General features: G+C 52.7%; 1 protein-coding gene across 1 annotated transcript; it reads left to right on the forward strand.

Moving 5' to 3' along the window:
• Window positions 1-96: 96 nt before the first annotated feature.
• MMP17 (matrix metallopeptidase 17) lies at window positions 97-23630 on the forward strand (the record flags this gene model as incomplete). The annotated part of the gene is made up of 9 exons (XM_082007560.1): window positions 97-151; window positions 2050-2176; window positions 9392-9675; window positions 12639-12815; window positions 12950-13049; window positions 15261-15343; window positions 19286-19438; window positions 21776-22033; window positions 23302-23630. Exons 1-9 carry the CDS (start codon window positions 112-114, stop codon window positions 23628-23630), a joined length of 1551 nt encoding a protein of 516 aa, XP_081863686.1. The 5' UTR covers window positions 97-111.
• Between the last annotated feature and the right edge of the window lie 257 nt (window positions 23631-23887).

Raw genomic sequence — 23887 nt, forward strand, 5'->3', positions numbered from 1 at the left:
TTTCTCCTTGTTTCACAGGACTGGCTGACGAAATTTGGGTATCTGCCTCCTCCAGATCCCGTCACAGGACAACTGCAGACACAGGAGGAGCTCACCAAGGCCATCACGGCCATGCAGCGCTTCGGGGGGCTCGAGGCGACGGGGGTCCTAGGTCAGTGGCCTGTGAGCCCTCCTGTCTCCGGTGCAGAGGGATGCGGGGATGGCTCCTTGCGGGTCCGGGGAGGAGAGGGAACTTGGCACTGGGTTGTGGAGCAGCAGCATCTCCAGGACAAGCTCACACGGGTGTAACGTACAGCCCAGTCTGCAGCTGTAAGAGCAATTACATGGCTCAGGTGCTTTGTTGCCTTGTGCTTTCAAGAACCTGAGGCAAGCAATTATTTCACCAGACCCACATGCCCTTGGGATTCCCACCGTGTTTAAAATAGCTCAAAAATAGCTCGGTGTGCTCGGCGGGGGGAAAAGAGAAAAAAAAAAAAGAGAGAAACTGAGGCTGATAGGTTGTCCCGTTCAAAGCCTTAATTGCAACATCACACCGAGTTGAACAAAAATCCTGATTAAGCCTCCCAATTTGTACGTGTAGATATTCCGGTTTCTCCACCGCTGGGGCGCAGGGGAGGGAGGAAGACCACGTCACGTCACCCGGCGCCGCTCGCTCCCGCCCATGACGCGCAGAGCCACGAGGCGCCTGCGGAGCTGGCGAGGAGGCTCCCCTTGGCGCTCGCCACGCCGCAGCGGCTCCGGGCGCCTCGCGGCCAGCTGAGAGCCCGTCGCCCTGCCCGGCAGCTCCGGCAGGCAGCGGGACAGGGTGCTGGGTGGCCTCTGCCTGACGCGGCGGCCGCATCTGGCCGGGAGGGAGCAGCCCCGGGCCAGGCTGAAGCCACACGAGTGCCGGCGGGGCCGGGGTGGTTCCTCTCGATGTCCTCCCTGAGGGAAGGAGAACGCCAGCATTAGCCCGGCCCTCGGAAGGGCGCCCGTCTGCTCCCCTCCCCGCCGCCTGGCCGTGACCTGCCGCCGCGCGGCCAGCTCGCTTCTCTGCTCGGGACAGAATTAATGAGAAGCTGCTAATTAGCAGGCCAGTCTGCCCAGCCCAGCACCCCGGCCGCGCTCCCCCGGAGCAGCCGCCGCTCCCCCGGAGCGGCCGCCGCCCCAGCGGCGGCTGGAACTTCCCCTCTCCGCTCCTAACCGAGCGTGTGCAATTGTTCTCTTCCACCGTAACGCGAGCTGCGGGGGGCCCGGGAGCAAGGGCGGCCTCTGAATGCGTTTGCATTTTCATTTCTGGAGGGGGCGTTTGGAACGGGCCGGGGGGGCTGCCCGGGGCAGGTCACGGCTGCAGGTTTGCACCTGAAAACAAAGTTTAAGGAAAGAGGTAAAGCCAGCATGGAAAATGGGTGAATGAAGAGCTTGTCTCCCTTTCAGCAGATGAGAACAGGGACTTCCATTTGCTTTTAAAAATAAATAAGAAGGGATATGAACATTTTCCAAATGAGCTCCTAGCTGAACAGAGATATAGTTTATTTACATGCGAATGTCTCTGTGCTTTGCCAGGGGAATAATAGGAAATTCAGCAAGAGAGAATAAAAGAGAATTATTAAAAATTTATGTTTTAAAATATAATCAAAGCTGGCCACAGATGGCTTTCCACACAAGTTTTCGAGATCTGTAAAGTGTCACACAAGAGGTAACCTGCTGCATTTTCTCCTGAAATCAGTAAAACCGCCCGTCGACGCTAACAGCAGAGCTAACCCCAATCCCCGGCTGAGGGGTGTCGTCTCCCCTTGCTTCCTGGCAGCCCAGCTGGTGGCTGCTTTGAAGAAATGGGCTCTCAGCAGGAGTGGCTGCTGGTGGTGGGTGCAGCCATGGCATGGAGGGGGCTCAGCACCCCATGGGTGTCACCACGGGTGATGCTGGGCTGGCACCGTGCCCCGGTGGGCTCCCAGGCACTGCCTTCCGCTCTGCCGCTGCCGCCTCAGCACTCCCCTTCTCCCTGTCCCCCCTGGGATTTCAGCCCACCGTTCCCCTGATGTCTATTATTGTTTTTTCTGACCCTAGATGAAGCCACGTTGGAGCTGATGAAGACCCCTCGCTGCTCTCTGCCTGACCTCACCGCCGCAGAGACCAGGAGGAAGCGATTCGCACAGGCTGTCACCAAGTGGAGCAAAAGGAACTTGTCCTGGAGGTAGGAATCCATCCTCCCCTTCTGACACGTTGCAGTCAGGGGCTGGTCCTATGCAGACCTGGCCTAAATACAGCTTTGCGATGAGTTTCAGGGAGATGTGCTAAAATGTGTCCCTCCGTGCTCCCACTCTTCTCCTGCCTCTCCCAGCCTTGACTTTCTGGTCCCGCTTGGCCATCGGCTGGGAATGGTGTGGATTTGGCTGGCAGATTAGCTGGGAGTTTAAAAAGCTGCAGAGATGCTGAGAGCATCATTTCCCTTGATTTCCTTGGGACTTTGCGCGCTCTCAAGCAGCTGCCACAGCCTTGGCTCAGCGCAGATCGGGCTGCTTCTCGTGCCCCACCTGAGCCCAAGGGTTGGGAGCATTTTCTGGGTAATAGAGTCACTTTTTTTCTCCTAGCCCTTGCCCCGGGGGAGTATTTTTCCCTTGATGTCAGGGAGCGACACACGTGGGCCACTCTGAACCTGCAACGTGCAGAAGTTCAGGTCCAACTTCCAGAGTCACAGTCGTGCTGTGGGTGAGGGTGGGCAAACAAGCTGATCCCTGTCCCACCAAGACTCGGGCTTTTTGGGACTCATTTTTCCTCCCTCGAAGACCGTGTGCTGCAGCAATTGGTTAATTCCTCCAAGAACCGCTGAAGAAAGGTGAGCACCGTAAGATGCTCGTACTATCCTGAAAATGCATGTGGATGCTATGGAGAGATCTTCTTCTTAATAATAAGCTTCTCTTTGATCCTGACATAGTCCCTAGAGTGAGTCCACCTCCCACTGCAGTAACAAATCTCGACTTGGCTGTCGCTGTTGACATGTGTTGAAACTGTGGCCTTACCAGGGATTTGGTCCGTGTTCCAGCACATCCCTCTGAGACCTTATTTTCAGAAAAGATAAGCATAACTCAGCTTCAGTAAGAAACAATCTTGGCTCACAGATGGTGTCTCATAGCGAAGTGACCCTTGTTATAAAAGCTCAGCCTGTCCCCTGTCGACCAGCCCTGTCTTGATGGGTAAAAGGAGTAAACTTCTTACTTCAGAGAGGAAAAAATCCCTTTGGGTGAGTCAATAAAACCTGCCCTGATGTCCTGCGAGCGGCCAGAGCCAGCGGAGGGGGATGGCTTGTGCACAGCCCGGACCTCGGCAGCTCGGCTGGGCAAACCCGAGCTGCGTCCCGCGGCAGGGCAGGCGCGGTGGCCGGCCGGCGTGCTCGAGCGCCTGGGGCCGCCGGAGTCCGGCCGCGCTGGCGCAGCGTCTGCAGTCCCAGGCTGGAGCGATGCACGGAGGGGGGACGGGGTCAGGCTGTTCTGGGGGATGCCGCCCCGGGATACCCCCTGCCCCCTCGGAAACGCTGATGCTGCAGCAAAGATTGCCATAAAAAAGGGTTTAGGTCTGACACAATTTTATATGTATGACATAAAAAAATCCATCTCCTGACAAACTCATTTCTGCTTTTTACTCGGATCCTTTCCAAGATCTTGGCTTTTGTTCAAGAAAGGGCTGTATTTTATAACTGGAGGTTGTATAAGCCAACAGAAGGCTGTAGCATTATAGAAACTCCAACATAGTATTTACATCCAAGACTTGAGATTGAAATAGCTTTTTTAAAACTGCCATGAAAATCTGCCAATAGACACATAAAGTTTTACATGCTTACCTTTTACACATTGATTGAAGATTTAAAAAAGAGAAAACAAAACCAAATTCTAGTATGCCGTGTGTTTAAAAATTGAAGAAAAGGCTGGAATAAATGGGTAAACAAAGTGTACAAGAGGATGATCTTGGGATAGGCACCTGCACTGGTGGAGAAGGCAGTGTTTGGCAAGCAAAATTTTATAGGCATGCAGGTTGCTCAGGTTTCTTCTTTTTACCCTTGAATACAGCCAGCCTGTGGGACTGGAGGGCTTACGGAGGAAAACAATACAGGCTGCATCCTGCACAGCCTGCGGTACAGCCTCAGAGCATCCCCATACAGCCTCGGAGCATCCCGGTGCAGCCTCAGACACACAGTCTTCTGTGCCTCATCTCCATGGGAAGTTTCCAGGATATTACAGCATATAAATCTTCTTTTCATGGGATTTTTTTTTTAATTATTGTTTTATTTTTTCTGCATTGTACACAAGTACCAGGACGCTCAGTAAGCGGATGAGGTGGCGGTGGGATAGATTTGGGATGTGGCCGGAGCGGGGCGCAGGGAGGGCGTGCTGCAGATGCCATCTGCTGGCGTCGGCGCCGGGAGCTGCCTGCAGCGCGTTCCCTCTCGCTTTTGCAGCCTGGTTTTTCTTTCACCAATTTGGCTTTATTGCTTCTGGTTATGCCCCGCAGAAGGGGAGTTCACAGCTGGTGTCCGTCTCCTCCCCGGCGCTCGCCGTCTCCTTGCGCTCGTGGGAAACGCAGCGTCAGGGCCGTGCCCCCTCTGCATGCTTTAAACTCCCCGGGGCAGGGCGAAGCCGACGAAGCCCGGCTTTCTAAATTTATCAGTTTTTTCTTGCTGAAATCTCAGCCTGGCGCCGAACTGAGCTTACTTTCATCCACCTTTAGTTAAGGGCGAGTCCCTGGTGCTACTTCATCAAAGTTGCCGTCGTTGAAACCGCGACGCTCAGGACACGGGGTGCCGGAGCTGGAGCAAACGCGGGCGGCAGGGGAGCAGTGAAGTCCGCCGGCCGCTGCTCACCATCGCTGCGAGCACCCTCAGCCCAGCCGGCGCGGCAGGGTGGCACTGCCTGAGCCGAGATGTGGATGGAGAGAGGCGTGGAGGGGCGGGTGCCGCTGGGTAAATGCGTGCAACCGGGGTAACCCCCAGTACCACGCTCCCATCCCCACAACCGACCTGATCCTCCGGCTTTCCTCCTCTAACCGGTGGCATCCCACCGCCGGGACCTCCCAGCCCAAGCCCAGCTGGCCACAGACAGCCGTGCCCCCCCACTGCCTGGGGTGACGGGTGCCCAAGGAGGGCAGGAGTGTCACCCCCCACTGCGGAGCTGCTTAAGGGCTGTCATAATGTGCCCGTCGCCCACCGTGGGACCCACAGGAGAAGCCCCGAGCGGCTGGAGGGGAGCGCGGGCAGCTGCCATGCTGGCGTCCACGGCCGGCGCGGGGGCACAAGGGCTGGGGCGGGCGGTGGAGCACGACAGCCCCGCTCCGGCAGCCCCCCAGAGCAGCTGCTCCTCTCACAGCCCGAGAGCTGATTTCACCCACCTCTTCTCCCCGGCACGGAGGGAGAAGCCTGGAGACACGCGTGTAACGAGGGGCAGGAGGAGGATTATCACCCAAAAACGTTGAGTGATTTTTGCAAAGCGCTGGGAGAGCTGTGGCGAGAGGAGCGATGGAGGCTGCGCACCCCCCTGCTGCTTTCCTCTTGTTGCGTTGGGGTTTCGCAGCAGCGCCGCGGTCGCGCCGGATCGTGGCCGTGGGGCCGTGGTTCACGCCACGGGTGGCCCCGGGCAGCTGGGAAAGCGCCTGTGGCACGGTGGCAAGCATCCACCCTGTCAACTGTCTCCTCTTCCCCCCACCAGAAAAATCAATTTGGGTTTATCAGGCAATCCTTAGCCTGCTGTGTTTGGTAGTTATCAGCATTTATTTTATTTCTCTGTGGTTTCAGGGCTGCAGAAGGTGAAGGAGTGCTTTCATTAACCAGCAATTGATTTCTCATACATCAGTATTACTCTTACACCTTTGTCTTTGGGAGGACAAACACCAAAAAGGAAGCCAAAAATCAAAATAACCACGGGTGTGGGTGCCCCTCCGTAGCGAACAGCGGCAGAGCAGCCCTCTCTGGCCTCTACTTTTGAACCGGCTTGGACCCAAAATCTCTTTGGGATGGACAAGCGTCGGAGGGGACTCGGGGGACGCGTGAAGGACTGGCAGCAGCCGGGCGAACGCCAGCTTTCCTTCGTCCGCGCAGCGGTGCCGCCGCCTGGGCGAGCCCCGAAAGCAGAACGGAGATCACAGACGTTCTCCTCGGCGCCCCGGTGTGCCGCGTACCACCACGTGCTGCTCGGCGGCCGCCGTTCCGCGCCGCGCGGCTGATGTCGCCCCGTCCGCCGCGGGGAGAGATGCTCCTGGGGGTGTCCCAGCGCGTGGCCTTGCGGGAGGCTCGGGGCCGTGTTGGTGGGGTGGCCGGGGGGGACGGCGCGGCCCTGTCCTCGTCGCCCTCCCGGTGGCTCGGCAGGGCCAGTCTGGAGCGGGGAGCTTTCTCCCCCATTGCTCACAGCGGGCTTTTGCCCGAGGCTGGAGCTCTGCAAGGGGAGGCTCAGGGGGGATTAGCATCCAAGAAGAAGGAGCGCTGCTCTCCGCTGGGTACCTCGGCACCATTTACTACAAATAATAATAATAATCAAGGTGGGAGGAAGCTTATCTAGTCCTGCGTGCATCCACATGATGTTAGAAACATGCCTCCCTTTCAGTGGAACTGGGTAGCGCGAGGCTGGCGAGCAACCCGTCGGCATAATGGTCTTCTCCTAATCTCATTGAAAACAATTAGCAGAGCTCCAGCAATCAAATCAGATGCTGAATTGAAAAACCCTGATGGGATTCTCTTGAAAAATATCGGTGGTAATGAATAAAAGATGGGGGATTTTTTTACTTACACCTGCAGCATGTTAATAAAATAGTGGGTCAGCTCAGAGGTGCAGGGCCTTTTATAAGCAGCAGAATAAGTATCAATGCTGTTTCTGCCTTAATCTAATGTTTCTGGAGTTAGGGGTTAGGATTAATATTTATAATGCTTGTCTCTTTAGACAGGGCTTTTCATCCACTGTCCTTTTACGAGGGAGATCTGATTTATTATCCTCATTCTACTGCTGGAAAGAGGGGGAAAGGAAAAGGAAAGGAAAGGAAAGGAAGCTCATGCAGTTGAGCAGGGCTTGAGGAGGGAAGAGCAGCTCGTGTCCCCACACCTGAATCCCTGCCCTAGGGCACCATGATTTTGGAGATAGGTCATAATTCCTGGACCAAACATGGTGTGTTTTACACATATAGTGACTTGTTTGGTAGAGATTAAAGTAGCAAAGGGTTTGCCTAAGTCCAGAGGAGTGTTGTGGAAAATGAAGACACATAGTTAAAGAATATCTGGAAACCAGGTGGCCTTTTTTTTCTTTGTATTGTAGACGTTTATATCCAGCCACAGTCTCTTCTATAAATTAAAAATTCCCTGAAAAATTGTCTTTCCTAATCCCACACTCATACTGTTTGTACCTCCATGCTGTCTTCTTTACAAATGTATTTTGTTTGAAGTCCTACGATTACCTGATGCTACATGAATGCTAACTCATTTAGTTTAGTAGATAAGGTCTTTATTTGCCCAGAATAGTTTAGGGATAGGAAAGACGTAGATATGAGTGATTTTTGCTCATCTGGCTGTGATGTGTTCTGCCTGATTCACCCATCTCACTCCCACCATCTCTAGGATGGCGTTCCCAAGCTCTTCAAGGAAACTGTTAGTGAGATTTCTGCTTCTTCTCATGAGTCCCTCTTTGTTCTGTCCTGGATTTAACCCTCACTAGCTTTGCCCAGGTTGGGAGGTGGTACCTATCTTGGGCTGCGTGTCTCTGAGGGCATGGGATATATGCAAATATCTGTGAAAGCAAGAGTACCCAACCTCAGTCAGCAAGTTGCTTCTACTCCCCTTCGCTGACCTATGGTGTCTCTCAGTACCCAAATCACTACTTGTAGGAAGAGCTTGAGTGATGTGACATCCCTTTCTGACACCTGCAATTATCTCTAGAGGTTTAGTTGGGTCATTACTTCACATTGGTGCTGGGGAGTGGTGTAACACTGAGCGATGCTCTCCCAGCTATATTATGCAGGAGGGCAAGTGAGGTGATCATAACTGTTGCTTCAGCCTTTAAAAATGTGTCAAGCCATGCATATTTCATGAACACTTTGGTTAGTGTGCTGGTACACAAGAAATAAAGTAACCATTATTACCAAGGTAGAGCTGGCCAGAAATTTTTCAGCAGAATTGTATTTTGTCAAGAATTACTTGGTCAACAGTACATTTTTCTGGAGTGTGTTTATTTTTGTCAAAATTGTCAATGAAAGATTATCTAAACATACTCTTTTAGAAGCCAAGGTACCTTGTTGTCTTTTCATCTCCTCTATTAAGTCAACAATATTAGGAATTCTTTTTCAAGGTTTGGTTATACGGGAAACACTTGACTTCTTTTCATTCCAGCTCAGAACAAAAGGGAGGTTTGAATCACGCAGCCGCAGGGCAAATGCCAGCATGTGGCCGGTCCCACCTGGCTTCTCGTCCAGGGCAAGGCAGAGCTGGGGACGCGGCGATGCTGCGCTGGTACAGAGGAACCATAACGGCCCTGTGATGTGTGCAGTAGTGTCGTAAGCCCCCGCTCATCCATGCTTTTTGTACCAAGAAGCAAGGCAAGAGCTTCTCAACTGCAGTGCTCCATCAGATAGGCAAGAGGCTGGAGGAATTGTGAATGTGATTTACATCAAATGCATCCTTTCCTCTTCTTCCTTGTTATGGATTGCTGTCTCAGAGATTGCTGGCAGTGTGCTGGTTTCAGAGGTTGTTTTATACCTCCAGCAGACATGCTGGGAAATATACGGAGGCAGCAAATCCGTACTGGATTTCCGTGTGCATGTAATAAGAATGAGCAATGACCTGCTGTTTGTTGCAGGAAAACTGATGGGGCTGTGTGTGGTGCAAAGGCTTCAGAAGTCAATAATCTTTGCATATTTGGTTGCACTTGGAACCAATAAGTGATGAGAAAGTGATTGTCAATAGATCTGAAGAGGAGCTTGAAAAAAGAAGTGGGCAAGCTCTGGAAAGGGACTTCATGGCATTGACATTTCCAGGGCTGGGAAAGGGTGGTAGTCCTGGGCATTAACAGCAGTTCATGCATGAAGTGTGGCTCTGAGGCTGACTGCCACCTGGTACAGCAGGATTGGGAGGTGCCAGGATTGGGAGACTCAGATCCTGGTTGTGTTTCACACCCGCGGGGTGTTTCACACTCTGGTGGGCAACAGTGGCTTGGTATTTCCAGAGACCCCAAACTCAGTCTCTGAAATCATCGTAGCTGTGGAATAGAAGTGATTCAGAAACTTAAATAAAGAAATTGGGGCACTTTGGAGGTGTGCCAAGAGCTCTGGAGGCCTTGCTGAGGCTCCGCGATGCACCAGGCACCCGCAGAGCTGCTCCTCGTGGTCCTTGGCAGAGATCTTTCATGCTACTGCCCTATCCTCTTTTTTTCCCTCTTTGTTTCAGAGTTCGCACCTTCCCAAAGGAGTCCCACCTGGGCCACGACACAGTCCGAGCCCTGATGTACTATGCCCTGAAGGTCTGGAGCGACATTACCCCGCTGAATTTCCATGAAGTGGCAGGTAACAACGCCGACATCCAGATAGACTTCTCCAAGGCAGATCACAACGATGGCTATCCTTTTGATGGACCAGGTGGGACAGTGGCCCATGCTTTCTTCCCTGGAGACCATCACACAGCAGGAGACACCCATTTTGACGATGATGAGTATTGGACCTTCCGATCATCAGGTATGTTGAGGTGGGAGAGCTGCAGCCAAATGCATGTGCTCCCAGCTTCCCTCTTCTGTGCTGGTGGTTAGAGTGGTTTAGGCCTCTGCTATGCCTTCACCCCGGGCTTGCAGGTCCCAACACCTTCTTCTGGTTCCCCATTCAGCCTTGCTAGTGAAACAACAGCAACCAGCGTCAAGGACCTTCTGTGTTCATGGAAGCCTCGATGATATCTCCTTGTTTCTCCCCATTGTATCGGCAGTTGCAGAGCTCCCCATCGCCCGCCCCTTGTCCCCATCTCTTCTGGGACCGGGAAGGTTGCGGTGTGCAGCTGTTGGAGCTGTGTTCTCTGACTTCACCATCTTTTGGGTGGCTTCATTGCCACGTGCCCTGTTTTCCTAGTTTTAAAGCATATTTATTAGCTGACCTGCTTGGAAAGGGCTCTGTGGTCTGCTGGGGAAAAGTCCCTTCCTAGATTTTTCCTGCCATCTTGTGTCCATTACCTGACATCAGGATGGTTACACGGTCCAGTTTTTTTCTTTTATTTCTTCTCATCTGGCTAGAGCAGAGTTTTAATAAGCAGAGGGACTTTCAGAAGCGAGCGTGCCCCAGGTGTGTGAGCCATCTGTGGGGATCAGGTCCCTAGCCTTTGTGTCGGTGCGTTTTGACAGTGTCTCCTCTGCAGTCGCCAGCTGCGAATTTACTTGTCACGCCACCTCCTCCGCCAGCCTCCCTGTGGGCTCCTGCTGTCTCAGCTTAATGATTTCATTTAGACCTAATCATCTTCTCTGAAACCAGCTAATATCTTCTTTCTCCCCACCCTTCTCCTCCCTTCCCACCGGTTGACCTCCGTCTGTCCCCACTGAGTGTTCATGTTCACCAGATGGGCTGGACAAGGTCTGAAGTTAAGGCTAAAGGTCTGGACAGGCTGATTCTTCAGGATCCAACCTGCTCCTTAGTTCATGCTGCTGTCAACCCCAACCGATGTCTTCCGGGGAAGGAAAAAAAGCAGTGGCTCTGCTCTGCAGATGTACAGAGCAGAGGGAAGCGCTGAGGTCTGGCAGCTTGCTGTAGCAGTTATGTTATGTGATGAAGGAAGGAGTGGTGCCCCTTTTGTAGCTGGTGGTTGGAAATGCTCGTTGTGACATGGGCTTGCACGGAGGAGTGGGCTCAGGGCCGGTCGCCCCGCAGGGAGGATCTCTCCAAGCGTCGCCGAGGGACGAGGGGATGAGCCTGATGGCGAGAAAGCTGCCCTCTATTTTGAAGGTCTTGGAGCTATCTGAACTTCATCTTTTATTTATTCTGTTCTCCCTGGTGATTCGAAAATAACAGCTTGGTAGGTGATATAAAAATATCCCCAAGGTTGTCAGTTTGGCATTAAAATGTCAGGAAGCATATGTCTTGCTCTCTCCTAGTGCCGGGCAAAACCAGCACAGGTTATAAAAATCCCAGTTGTTTACAGACACTGTAAATAATAGTCATGAAGGAAAAAACAGAATTCAGCAAAAACATCCCCCCTCAACACCCCAAGCCTGGTGGGGAGTGCAAAGCACCGTGTAGGGTCAGCCACGGCTGCTTCTGCGTGACATCTCCCTTGGCCCCGACTGCGGCTCAGGGAACGTGGGGCTCCCCTGAGCTCCATGGAGGCCTCGGCTTTCCAACCTCACCGCCTTTTTCTTACAACACTTGGAAAAGTGATCTTTGTAAGAACCATAATTAAAGTCCTTGCTGCTCTCTGGTATTGCTCTGCAGGGCACCGCTGTGCAGCGAGGGGCAGCAGTTGCATGGGTGCTTGGCCCAGCCAGTCTGGAGCTGGGCGGTGGGAATGCACCAAGCGGGATCAGTCCCGTACGGCTCCTGGAGGCAGCTCCTCCTTTGCTTTGACAGCGGTGGTGTAGGTCTGGGGCGGCCATTAACCCCTGTTGAGATCAGATCTGAGTGTTGAGGCTCTGGAGAGTAAGGGATGGGTCTCTGTGTGGGTGCGGTCTGAGGCACTAGGGGTTGGGTTGCAAATAAGGAAATTTGGGCAAAATTAATAGAGAGAGCACAGACTGAGGGAAAAAAGTCATCGGAGGGGGTATCAATGGTCAATAAAGTCTCCCTGATGCCCAGTGTGGTGCGTGAGGACCAAAGTGTTTGCCTAAGGGAGCAGACCCCAGAGCTGCAGCCCCACCAGCTCAAGGTGTGGAAGGGAAGGAAGACAGGCAAGTCCTCTGGAAACAAGCTGGACGTGGTCACCTTGCCCCTGCTGCCATTGCCTGTCGGGACAGCAGTTAGTTGAGCAGGGTTGCTGGCCAATGAGCCCGCAAAGAGCTCTGCATCTACGCGTGCAGGAAGGCGTTCGCGGTGGGTTTGGCCAGGAGAGCAGCGTGCGATACCAGTGTTGTGCAGGTGGGGAAAGCCCAGCCGCGCAGCAGAGCACCGCGGGCAGGTGGGCACTGTTGGGCGCTCTCCGGCTCCTTGGCATATGGCTTTGCTCGTTGTTGCAGGCACTGGCAAGCTTCTGGCTGGTGGCAGAAGTTTGGGATTCTGGGCATCACAAAGACGGTGTCTGCAGCTGCTGCAGGGCAGACATGAGAGATGGGAGATGACTGCTCTGGCCCAGCTCCTCAGCGCCGGTTAGCTGGGATGATGGATGGTTGTGCCGAGGTTGCTGTCACAGCTGTTTGTCCAGCTCTTTCTCAGGTGCCATCAGTGGTCTGGGAATAAGCGGGGCCATCCCCAGGCTTGTATGGGGATGAGGACTCGCACTGTGGGCTGATGTCTGGTTTGCTTTCCATTTTCATGTAATACACTTCAGTCTCATTTTTCCAACTGGAGAAAAAATTTCTATCTATCTCAAACTTCACCTATTCCAAAGCTTTTCTTTCCAGCTTCTCCAACATATACCTATATCTTCTCTTACAGCCCTTACAGCCCACCCAAGCCCCCAAAATACAATCAGCAGGTAGTGACTTTTATTTCAATTTTTTCTTTATTTCCAGATGTTCATGGGATGGACCTGTTTGCTGTAGCCGTCCATGAGTTTGGCCATGCCATTGGCTTGACCCACATATCTGCCCTAGAGTCTATCATGAGACCATACTACCAAGGTCCAGTGGGGGATCCTCTGAAGTATGACTTACCTTACGAGGACAAAGTCCGAATCTGGCAGCTCTATGGTAAGTTTGAGTCCCTCACCCGGCTACGGTGCGTTTCTGCCATGGGGCATGCTGGAATAGCTGTTTTCTGGGGTGAGTGGAGAGGGTGGGGAGCATAGTGTACCCCTCTACTGCTTCTTTGTTTTTACACATAGGAGTCAGGGAATCCGTGTCCCCCACAGCCAAGCCTGAAGTAAGCAAAGCTGATGACCATCCTATCCTGCCAGAGCTGCCAGAGAACCGCTCCACTGTCCCGTAAGTCAAGTTCATTTCTTTTCAGCCGTCACTGATGTCCCTGCAAAGGGCATGTAGTAGTGAAGCTCCACTTAAGCATAAGTATCTTGCTTGCCTGCTCACTCTGGCTGCGTTATTTCTCTCTGGACCTCTTGTCTTCTGGAAAACACACACACAGAGTGCCCCTTCTTCCTCACCTCTCCTGAGCATCTCCTGTGTATGCTGCTGCTTTTCTCAAGCTGTATGTGTGGAGACTGGCCAGCTAGCCCACAACTGAAGTGGTTAAGAACAGAAACAAGTGATAGTTGCTATTTATCCCTTAGCCATTTTTTGTCATTCAGGTCACGTCCAGAAATTCTGTATCATCTTGGAATGCTTTGCATTTCCCTAAGACTCAAAATTTTACTCATGTTAATGGAAATTTGTCCCCATCAGCCTTAGGTGAACTCATCCTTGCTGAAATTTGAATCAAACGTCCTCTGCAGTATCCTGAATTGTGCAAGCGTAACTTACCTTAATCTTTCCACGGTGAGCAACTCCCTAATGTACCTGTGGGGGTGAATATTGGAACAAGTGGACCGATAGACTGACTCCAACGCCGTTGGAGTTGGCAAGAGACTGCTTACACTGAGTGTCATCAAGCAACCAGCATGCCCTCATTAAGGGAAGTTCTGGATCTAGCTCATTAATAAATGTTGGAGTTACCAAATTGTTTTGCCACCAGGGCAGCAGGAGAGTTAAAAGAGGAAGGGAGACTGAACGAAAAGGCAGGAGTTCATGGTCACATATATTTTTGCCAGATACCAGGTGCTCCCCAAGGGAGAGCAGCAGAGACAAAGCAGGTCACCTTCACCTCCTGGTCTCCTCCCACTGAGGTGTGACCTTGAGGAAGCCACATCATTTCTCTGTGCTTCAATGCCCCATCTGAAGAGGGGTTAACAGCAGTGAGGCATGAACAACTGCGTTATTCCTACAGCAAGGGGACCACGAAGAATCTAATCTTGAAAAAATATCCCTGTGCTGCAGTTACTTCTACCACTTCAGCACCTTCTTCACCCCACTTTGCCCTGCTTGGTGTGATGCCACAGTACAGAGGTGCTGAGCACCTGCTCTTGGTGGAGGTGTCCCAGCTGCCAGGGGTTGCAGAAAGGCTATGAGGTCCTAAGGGACGCTTTTCTCCTTGAACACGCTGAATGCCATTAGTTATCTTTCTTCCCTGCTTCTAATGCAGTTTGTCCACAAGGCTCTGCGTGGCCGTGTTTTGACGTAGAAACATGAGACCATGTCTCCCTGCTGCTGTAGGAGACCATCGTCTGGCACCGGCAGCAGGAAGAGCAGGCCACTTGTTCATGCCAACCCTTTCTCCCTGCCCCATGTGTGTCTGGGAGGGTAGTCGGGGTTCACCTCCACATCTGTCGTTTTGTGCCCGAAGAGGGCTGTGAAGCTGGTGCTGGCAGCCCGGCACAACCCTTCTCTCAGCAAATTAGATTTATACTTCCCTGTCACCCACAGCAGCTTTTCTGTGCCTGTTCCCAACATCCTCTCCTCGTCCTCCATCAATCATCATTTCTCACATGGGCTTCGTAGCGCTTTCGGTCCTTCATACTCCGTGCCTTTCCCACCCACTCTCTTAAAAGCAGCTCAGTATCTGAGCTGCGACTTGCCAGGTGGCTTTCACCACACACCACATGGCGTTATCTCGCATGTGACGTCGTCTCCCTGTGTTTGGTCTCGTCTGCTTTCTGCTTCGCAGCTCTGTCACTTCTCGCTGGCATTTCGGAGCTCAGCCTCGCAGCAGCAATGTCCCCAGTGTCCCGCTGGAGTGAGACACTGCCAGGCTCCTACCCACCACGTGTCCTGCTGCCCGGGGCAGCCGGCCGAGCCGCGCGGTGCCGCCGGGGAGCGGGAAGCCAGCTCTGCCCTCACCAGTTACAGTAGCTGGTAGATGTAGAGCGTGTCCCCGCTTGACTCGCGGCGCTGGTTTCTGGTGGCCCAGGGAGCATGTCTGCCACAAAGCTGTCTTCAGGCTGCGGGTTGCCCAAGCTTGCCTTGGAAATCCCTGTGCACGTGGCTGGGTTGGAGCGTGAGGAACGACAGACGGATGCGGCCTGTGGTCTTCTGCTGGGAGCTCTGCGGGTGGGGGAGATGCGGCCCGTGGGACGGGGAGCGCCGGGGGGGACACGGCCCCTCGCCGCCCACCCGGGCCGTGCTCACCCGCGCATCTCTCCGCAGGCTCAGGCGGGACGTGCCCAACAGATGCAACACCCACTTTGACGCGGTGGCCCAGATCAGGGGAGAGGCTTTCTTCTTCAAAGGTAAGCGTGCGCTGCCGGCGCACGCATGGGCCCGCGGTGACGTGGTGGGATGATGCAGTGCTGCGGCAGCAGCGTCGGAGGGGCCGGGGCGGGCGATGCGGGTAAGCTGGCTCAGGGTTTGGGGTGCGGGGCCCGCAGGCCCAGGCAGGCATCTCGCGTGCCAGCGAATCCTTTCAGCTCAGGGCAGAGGGCCTAGAGCTTTCACCTGCCCGCAGGCCCGAGGACGGGGCGTAAGGAAGATTCAGTGCCAGTGCGAGTCCTGCCGCCGGGGCAGAAGGAAGCTGTGCGGCTCGTGCCCGGTCCCTCTCAGCGCAGTGGAGCAGGTGCCCATGCAGCCAGCGGCAGGTTGGGGCTCTGGCACGTGGTTAGGAAGGAGAGACCAGAGGAAGCCAATCCGCCTGCCCACATCGCCACGGTGCGTGGCCGGTGTGGGACCCACGAGGGACGTGTGTCCTAACACCAGGGCAGGTGCGTGTCCACATGGCTGCCTGGGAGCCGGGATTTAACGCTTCCCTCTGAAGCGGCCGTGCTGGTGACGACCCAGCACGGCGCTTTGCAATGCGCTCGGAATCCGTTGCACCACACCACCCAAGTGAAGAACTAAAATCTGATATTTGCGCTACCAAAGTCGAAATCTGAGTCGAACCAAGGACGAGCAGAGCAACAACAGCTCTCCACTGATTTTTTTCCCGGATGCCTCCAACTTTCCTTTCGTCTCACGCTTCACCTTTCCTAATGCTGCTTGCTGTGCATCGCTCAAAGACAACGTGCGCCCGATTGCAGAGCGCCTGGCTCCTTGTCAGCAAACACTTGCTGGCCGTGTGTCCCCAGGGCGCCCGGCTGTTGACGAGGATCCCGTCAGTGCCTTCTCAGCTGTACAGAGCCCGTGTAGGCTGGACTCCGTGGGCTTTCTTCCCCGTCTTTCCAAGATGGAAAAATGCCCACTGGGCACTTCTTTCCATCCCTGGCCACCATTTGGTCACCCCAAAGCCATGCAGCAGGGAAGCAGAAGCGTCTCCCCCAGGGAGCAGGAGCAGTGTCCAGGCGCATATAACCCATCCGGGTATCACGGTGCAAGTCTCAGGTCGCAGGCAAGAATGGCGAAAGGGCTCCAGAAAATTCAGTGTTGTCTGTGCCCTCGGGGGAGCACAATATGGAGGCTGTTCCCCTGTAGTATTTGTTCTGATGCTGGCTCCAAAAAGCCACAGTGAAGAAGGGAAAATAAGAGACAAGAACTGATGTCCAGCATAAATGGCTGCCTGTCTTTCAGAGGGGGGAAAAAAAAAAAAAGAGAAATCCATCTCGGTGTCTATTTTTGGATATATTTATTGTGGGCCAAAATGCAAATGTAAAGAGCACAGTGTCGGCGGGTGCCAGCTGCACGGCTGCTTCTGCAGCCCGGCACCTCCCTCAGAGCCCCCCATCGCCGCCACCAAACTGCCCCGGGCACCAAGGAGCGGGGATGTCACCTCTGGGGCAGGATTTTAATGATCTCCAGTGACGAGCTCCCTCCATCGATGGACATTTTGTTCTGGGCTGGTCTGGCTGGCTCCCTAGCTGGAGAGCAGCCTCTCCCACCGCACAGGCACCAGGACCGGAGCTCCCCAGCGCTCCCAGGCTTGTCGTATCGAAGGCAACGGTGGGTTCTCCGTACTTGGGAAACGCTGCTTGCTTTGATTTAGGTGCCTCACTACAGATTCCTGAAGCTTTAAAACAACTTCGGCCTGTGTGTGTGTCTGCATGGTGCGTGCAGCAGTCTTGCCAGAGGCAGCCAAAGTACGGAGAGTGTGGTACACAGCTGGGGTCAAAATCACCTGGTATTAAAGAAAGAAAGCAATTGCCTCAACCCATCATCCATATAAAATGAGACGCTCAGGACAGCAGGACTTTACACTTGGCTTTCATCCTGCTCAGTTTGCCAGCTCAGAGGGTGGTTTTAAATCAAGTTTTTTAAACAAACATGGGGTTGGGAGATATTTTTATTATTGTTATTATACTTCTGCATGTTAATGGCAGCAATTCCCCCATGGAACTGGCTTTGGCTGATGATCTTCTAAGCAACCACAGCACTTTGGCGAGCAGGCTTGGCCATGACAAAACATGAGCACAGGCAGACTCACGTCACGTTAAGAATTCCTTGCTACTTAATTGCTATATTTTTTTGCTTTTTCCTGATAGCTTATCAGAAAAACAACCAAACTAACCAACAGCCAAGGCTATGCCTGACTTTGAGGGTAGATTTAAAACTTGCTTGCTGCAGTTGCACACCCACTGAGCCCATCTCTGGCAAAGGATTGAAATGTCAAAAGCACTGAAGCTTCCCTCGTCTCAAATGAGCCCAGGGCACTCCAAAGTTCAGATACTTATCTGCTAAAGAAGGAATTATGTTGAGCTGTATTTTGTATTAAAAAAGTGAAAATCTGGCTTTGTCTAGTGCCTCGCTAATTAGAGATGCAGAGATCATCTTTATTTAATTACATGTGTTTCCATCGATGTACAATGGCCACCAAATTTGAATCTATTTTTTTTAACATTTTTAAAAAGAATCTGTAATTATGGCAATTCCTACCACATTTGAATGTATTGTTCATTTGTGGGTTTCAGTCAGATAGAGCAAATATGCAAACTGGAGCAGAAGAACAAGAATATGATATAAATCCTTATAATTAGAATAAAACCCCCTCTCTGCAGATGTTTAAGTGTTAGAGTTTCACCTCCTGCATTATTAGGCTAAAATCCAATTTCCATAAAATTTTAAAAGACGGTGTCACAATCTGCCAGCTCTGGAGAAAGGGCTAGGTGTTGTGAATACAGATCTGAAGATGCATCCTTGGTTTCTGTTGCTTATCTCCCCTTGGGAATCCATGCAAGAGCAGATGTAAATAACATGCAGTAATTTCTAGCAGGCAATAACAAATACGAGGCAAAGTTGAGAGCTGGCTCTTAAACATCTTGCTCCAGCTCAGATCTCACTGCGTGGAGCTCCCCGGGGAAAAGGCAGGATGAAGCGTGCTGCAAAAACTCAGGATGAGAATCCCAGAGACCGTGCAGAGTCGGGTTTTGAGTTGCCCCTAAAATCATTAAGACACCTCAGGAAATCCCACATAAGGCTCCTTCAGCAGGAGAATGTTTGGCGTCCTTCCCACAGAGGACAAACCTGTTTCCTTTTTCATTACCCAAAATATTCCAGAAATACCCCAAGCCAAACTCTTTCCTCACTGGGGCAGTGTTGCTGCAGGCACTGGAAGTGCGTTTGCTTATACCGCCGGTACATCCGCCCCGGGGAGCTCCGCAGGACCAAGGTCCCCTGCTTACCTACACCTCTCGATGGTATCAAACCCCTTAATTGTGCCTCCTTCCCACCTCAGCCCCTTCCAGTTTTATTAATGTCGTTTTCCTACTCTCTTTCTTCATTAATAAAACCCCTCTGATATTTACATCTTTCATGGTAACATCATACACATTTCTAAATGTGAAAGCAGCCGAGCACTCTGCGTGCAGGAAGCTGCGGGTGCTCTGGGAGAGGAGAGATAGGGATGTTTCTTCGGAGGCTCTTGCTAAAGGCTGCTGGTGCCTGGTCCGGCTTCAGGCGCTGCCCGGCGCCGCCGGCTCCCCGGAGGACCCGTGCAGAGCAGGGAGGAGGAGATGAAAGGCTCCTCTCACCTGCGCCGGCTCAGCCGTGCAGCTTTACACCACGGCCAGGAGTGTAGCAACTCCAGTGCAATGGCCAGAGGATTATTTTGATCCCAAAAAGGGGATTTCTTCTAATGGCTGCCATGAATGGAGAGCTCTAGCAGCTGCTGCTGGTAAGCAGGATGCCTCTACTTCACAGCTCCCATCTCACGCGCTTCGCTTTCTGCTGCTGCCACGTGCCCAGCGCTCATCTCCCCCGGCGAAGGTGGGTTGCAGTGTGGTTCAGTAATGTCCAGTCTGTTCCTCCAGGCAAGTACTTCTGGAGACTGACTCGCAATAAGCACTTGGTCTCCCTCCAGCCGGCTCAGATCCACCGTTTCTGGCGGGGCTTGCCACTCAACCTGGACAGCCTGGACGCGGTCTATGAGAGAACCAGCGACCACAAGATCGTCTTCTTCAAAGGTGAGAGCCAACGTGGCGCTGGAGGTAGCACTTGTGTCTCCCAGGTGTAGAGCCTGGTGCCAAAGCACCTGGGCAGCGTTTTGTCTTCTGCAGGCAGGAGACACTGGAGTCAGCTGCTGAGCATCTCCCAGGGCAGGTCCAAGACCTGTTGTCCGTGAGCAAGGCCAGGAGAAACCAGCTCGTAGGGAAGGCAGGCAAAAAGTAGCAGTCATGTTCCCCCCAGAAAATGAGGGAAATGTCATTGAAGAAAAACTTCAGCCAAATCTAACTGAAATCTTAGCTTTTCAAGAATAAAATAAGAGCAGGAACCACCCATGCGCACACTTTACAGGTTTTGTGTTCCTTCTTTGGCCTTTTCTGTTTTTAGTATTTGTTGTTGAGAAGAGAAGCAGCAGCAGAGGCGACAAAAATGAAACCTGAAGAGGCTGGTTTTGCTAATTATATTTCTGTTACTGGTTTGTTTGTTTTTTTTAAGTAAGTGGTACAATTCTCTCTTTTTATTTAAAACAACTTGCAAGTTTCTTTTAGAAAAGCTGGAGGAAAGAGATTAGCTCTTGGTTCCTACACAAATGTCTGAATCCCCCACAACCCATCTGCCCTTGCTGGTTAGATGTTACCCATGCACTGAGGGTCTCCCAAGCCCCTGGCAGGCGCTGGCTCTTGTTTCGGAAAGGTTGTGCACTTGAAGAGCCAAGTACATCCCAGCCCTCCGTGCTCCCAGGCTGGAAATTGCTTTTTGTCTCCCAATCGCTCTGCTCTGAGCGTGGTGCAATTACTGGTTTCAGAGGTGCTGAACCAAGCACTTCTGAAAGCAATACTTTGGTTTCAATTCCTCCAGCAAGGAGGAATGGCTTATGTCCCGCGCAAGCCTCTGCGCTCGCAGAAGCGCTGCCAAGCGCAGCCGAAGCCCTTCGGGGCTGCCCGCGCGCTGAGCACTGCAGCCCAAGCCCTGCGTCTCCCCAGGGAACAGCATGCAAAAGGCTCTGCCGCGTGTTTCCAGCTGCCTCGGGCAGCCCACCCCGCTCTGCCTTCCCGCTAATCCAGAGGGAGTGGGGCCAGCTGGAGTGTGGCAGCCCTTACGCCTGGCACCAGAGCCTCCCAGTTAGGTCTGCAGACCACAGCGGCACTCACTGGCTTCTTTCCCTTCTCCCCTTCTCTCCCTGCTGGGGACTGACAGACCTCCAGCAGCGCAGGTTCTCCTGGCTCCTGCCGGCTGCTTGTGAGGCCAGAATTACAGCTGTGCCACAGCTGGGGTCTTGCCCCTGCAAGACACAGCGCGCCGTGGTCACGCATGATGTGTGTGTTAGTCCTGCCTAGCTCCTAAGGTTAAGCTCAAGATTTTCTTTCAGCTATAAAATACTGTCTCGTTCTCTCCCTCCAGTGCTGCTTCATCGATCCCTGGACAGAAACCAAAGCACACAAATTACCCTGGCCTCTAAGGTCCTGCTGCTGATACTTAGGCATGTATTTAAGTGCCTCTTCAGATTTTCTAGAAAACAGAGGGAGGAAAAAGCCTGATCTTTAAAACAGGTTGTGTGATACCTAAAAGGACACTGCAGGTTCCCAAAGAGATGTTGTACAAACAGAATGACCATCTCAGTGTTTAGAGAACTATGTAGGAATTGAGATATCTGGGCTCATTTTCTCGTTCTGCCACAGACCAGGGGCTGGTCATGTTGTGCTTCATTTTTATCAGAGAAAAACCCACCATATTGACAGTTCTGTCCTGGCCAGGGTAGGGCTGGGGTGTGTGGCTGTGTAGGACACCTGAAGAGCAGTGAGCTGCTCAGATGGGATTTGTCCAGCTCCTGTGCATCCTCCTTACACATCCCTTAAAATCTACAGGTCCTTCAGCCCAGGTGGCTCTAAAAAGCGTGGCAATTTCTCTTCCAAAGTGGGACTACACTTTGGTCCCCAGCAGTCGCATAGCAGGCAGAAAGTGTCCAGTTTGCCCATGAAAGCTGCGTGTAATGTTCTGTTTCTTGCAGTTGGATACTAGGCAGAAATCAAAGGGGCAGAAAACCAAATGCCACCACCAAATACATAAAAGTGACAGCCCTACTAACGCTGTCAGTGTGTTTATGTCACACCTGCAGCCGTTCAGGAGCAAAGCGGGGCTGTGCTCCATGGAGAGCCTGACACAAAAAAGCAGCTCTTCAAGGATCGGGGTTCCCCACCGGGCTGCCGCCTTCCCGCCCCCATCCGTCACTGCCAAGAGCTCCGTCCTGAGGATTGTCACAGAAACAGAAAACGAAACATCAGCTGGTCTGCAGGGGAATGCTGGTTTCGGCTGTGAAACAAATGCAATTTTGCTCTGTGCTTCTTTCCTTTCCGCAGGAGACAGATACTGGGTCTTCAAAGACAATAATGTGGAAGAAGGATACCCGCGGCCGATCTCGGACTTCGGTCTGCCACTGGGAGGAATCGATGCCGCTTTCTCCTGGGCCCACAATGACAAGACTTATTTCTTTAAGGACAATCTCTACTGGCGCTACGACGACCACGAGCGGAGGATGGATCCTGGGTACCCTTCAGAGACCATCCTGTGGAAGGGAATACCAAGCCCTTTAGATGATGCCATGAGGTGGTCAGATGGTGAGTCCATATGCCAGTTCAAAAAACACACAAGGAAAAAAAACGGTGCTTCATTTGCACTTGAGCTATAGCCCCTTCTACCGTGCCTGCTGACGTAAACTGCTAAGCCCCGGGTGGGACGGCAGTTCCCAGTGTCTGCAAGCTGAAGAGGGAGGTGGGCTTCCAGCCAGCGCTCCCACACTGCTCACTAAAAGACTTTGTGATTTCAAGCAGGCAACAGAAATATCGTGGGGGCCTAGTAATTTTATTTTGTTAAAAGAACACAGTTGATGTTGTTTTGCAATGATTTTTATCCTAATATGTGCTGATTTGCTCCTCACTGAATTTGTCATCACTGGATTTTTAGCTAGATATATGAGGATGTGGACAGAAAATATTTTTAAAGGAGATGTTCTGCCCAGAGTTAGGACTTATTTTCCAGGGGTGAGATTTCTCAGTGGTTTCTTCCCCCTGAAAAGACCACAACAATTTTGTCACAGGAGATGTTTAAAACCAGCCATTTGCTCACAACAAAGTGGCACTTCCAGGTTTTATTTACTGGTGGCCTAGTGGTGTGATAGCAACTATTAAACCAGGCAGAGGGGAGGGACATTTCCAGAGGCTTTTCAAGCTGAATTTCCAAAGCTGTTGAGAGCGACCAGCCATTCACATGGTTAGGAGTCCTCCATGAGCATGGGACCTGCTTAAAGAATTCACAACCTCCCAGTTCAGAGCAGAAAAAATGCACCCAAGAGCAGAAGGTTCCCAGGGCCCCGCCAGGCTCGGGTTATTTATCTGAGCCCCGGCATAGCAGCATGCACCCCGGGTCATTAACAGGTAGGTGAGGTTGTCTTCAGCCTTACCATGCCCTGTTACAGGGCTGTCTGCTGACGGCCACTGAGAGATGTGTATGGTGTGTCCAGCCGTGGATTTACTAGGGTTTTTACCCTGCACACCCTCAGTACCCGGGGGATGCATCTGCTCTAGGACCTACCACAGGAGAAGCGACATCTCACCACCCACCTCCCATCTGTCTGGTGGCTCCTGGCTGGTGTGAGAGATCCCGGCTGGGCGTAGCATCATCTTTTCGAGCATCCTACCAGCAGCTGCTGTGCCCCTGCAGCGAGAGAGGGTGTTGGCAACCAACAGTGGTATTGCATGTGCCTCTGCTCCCGGGGCTCACCTGGGGTGGGACTGCTCCTCTGCTGCTCCAAGCGCACCTGTGGCCTTTCCACCGGGAGGGCACCCGTTGCCGCTCATCTTGCCTTTGGTCTTTGGTCTCTTTGCAGGTGCAAGTTACTTCTTCAGGGGCAGGGAGTACTGGAAAGTGCTGGACAGTGAGCTGGAGGCCCAGCCTGGTTATCCCCAGTCCATCGCCAGAGACTGGCTGGTGTGCAGCGACATGCAGTCTGACTCCCCAGCAGCAGCTGGGAGCAGCAGGACTGGGGCACGCTCCAAACCAGGGCAGCACGACGAGAGCCGCTCGGAAAACGGCTACGAGGTCTGCTCCTGCACATCGGCCTCCTCATCCCTCCGGGCTCGCCCTGTGCTCAGACTGTCAGCCAGCCTCATGCTGACGGGCGTGTGGACAGCAACACTGATGTGTGCAGCCCTATGACACCTCATCCCACAGAGGAGACAATGCCACGGAGCTCCAGGGAGGGAAGGTGGATACGATCCCGTGATGCTAACCGTCGCAAGCAGAAAAACATTCCTAGGAACATGCCGGTGAAGAGTTTGAATTCTCCATGAGAAATGAACAGTGGTTTTTGTTTTTTCTTTTTAATTTTAGTTTAAAGGTCTAATAACAGATTTTTGAGTTTCTGCACCTTCTTATTCCCCCATCCAGTTAACGATGAGAGCAGCCTAACGTTG

Source organism: Phaethon aethereus (assembly GCF_964289735.1).
Source record: "Phaethon aethereus genome assembly, chromosome: 17".
Classification (NCBI taxonomy): domain Eukaryota; kingdom Metazoa; phylum Chordata; class Aves; order Phaethontiformes; family Phaethontidae; genus Phaethon; species Phaethon aethereus.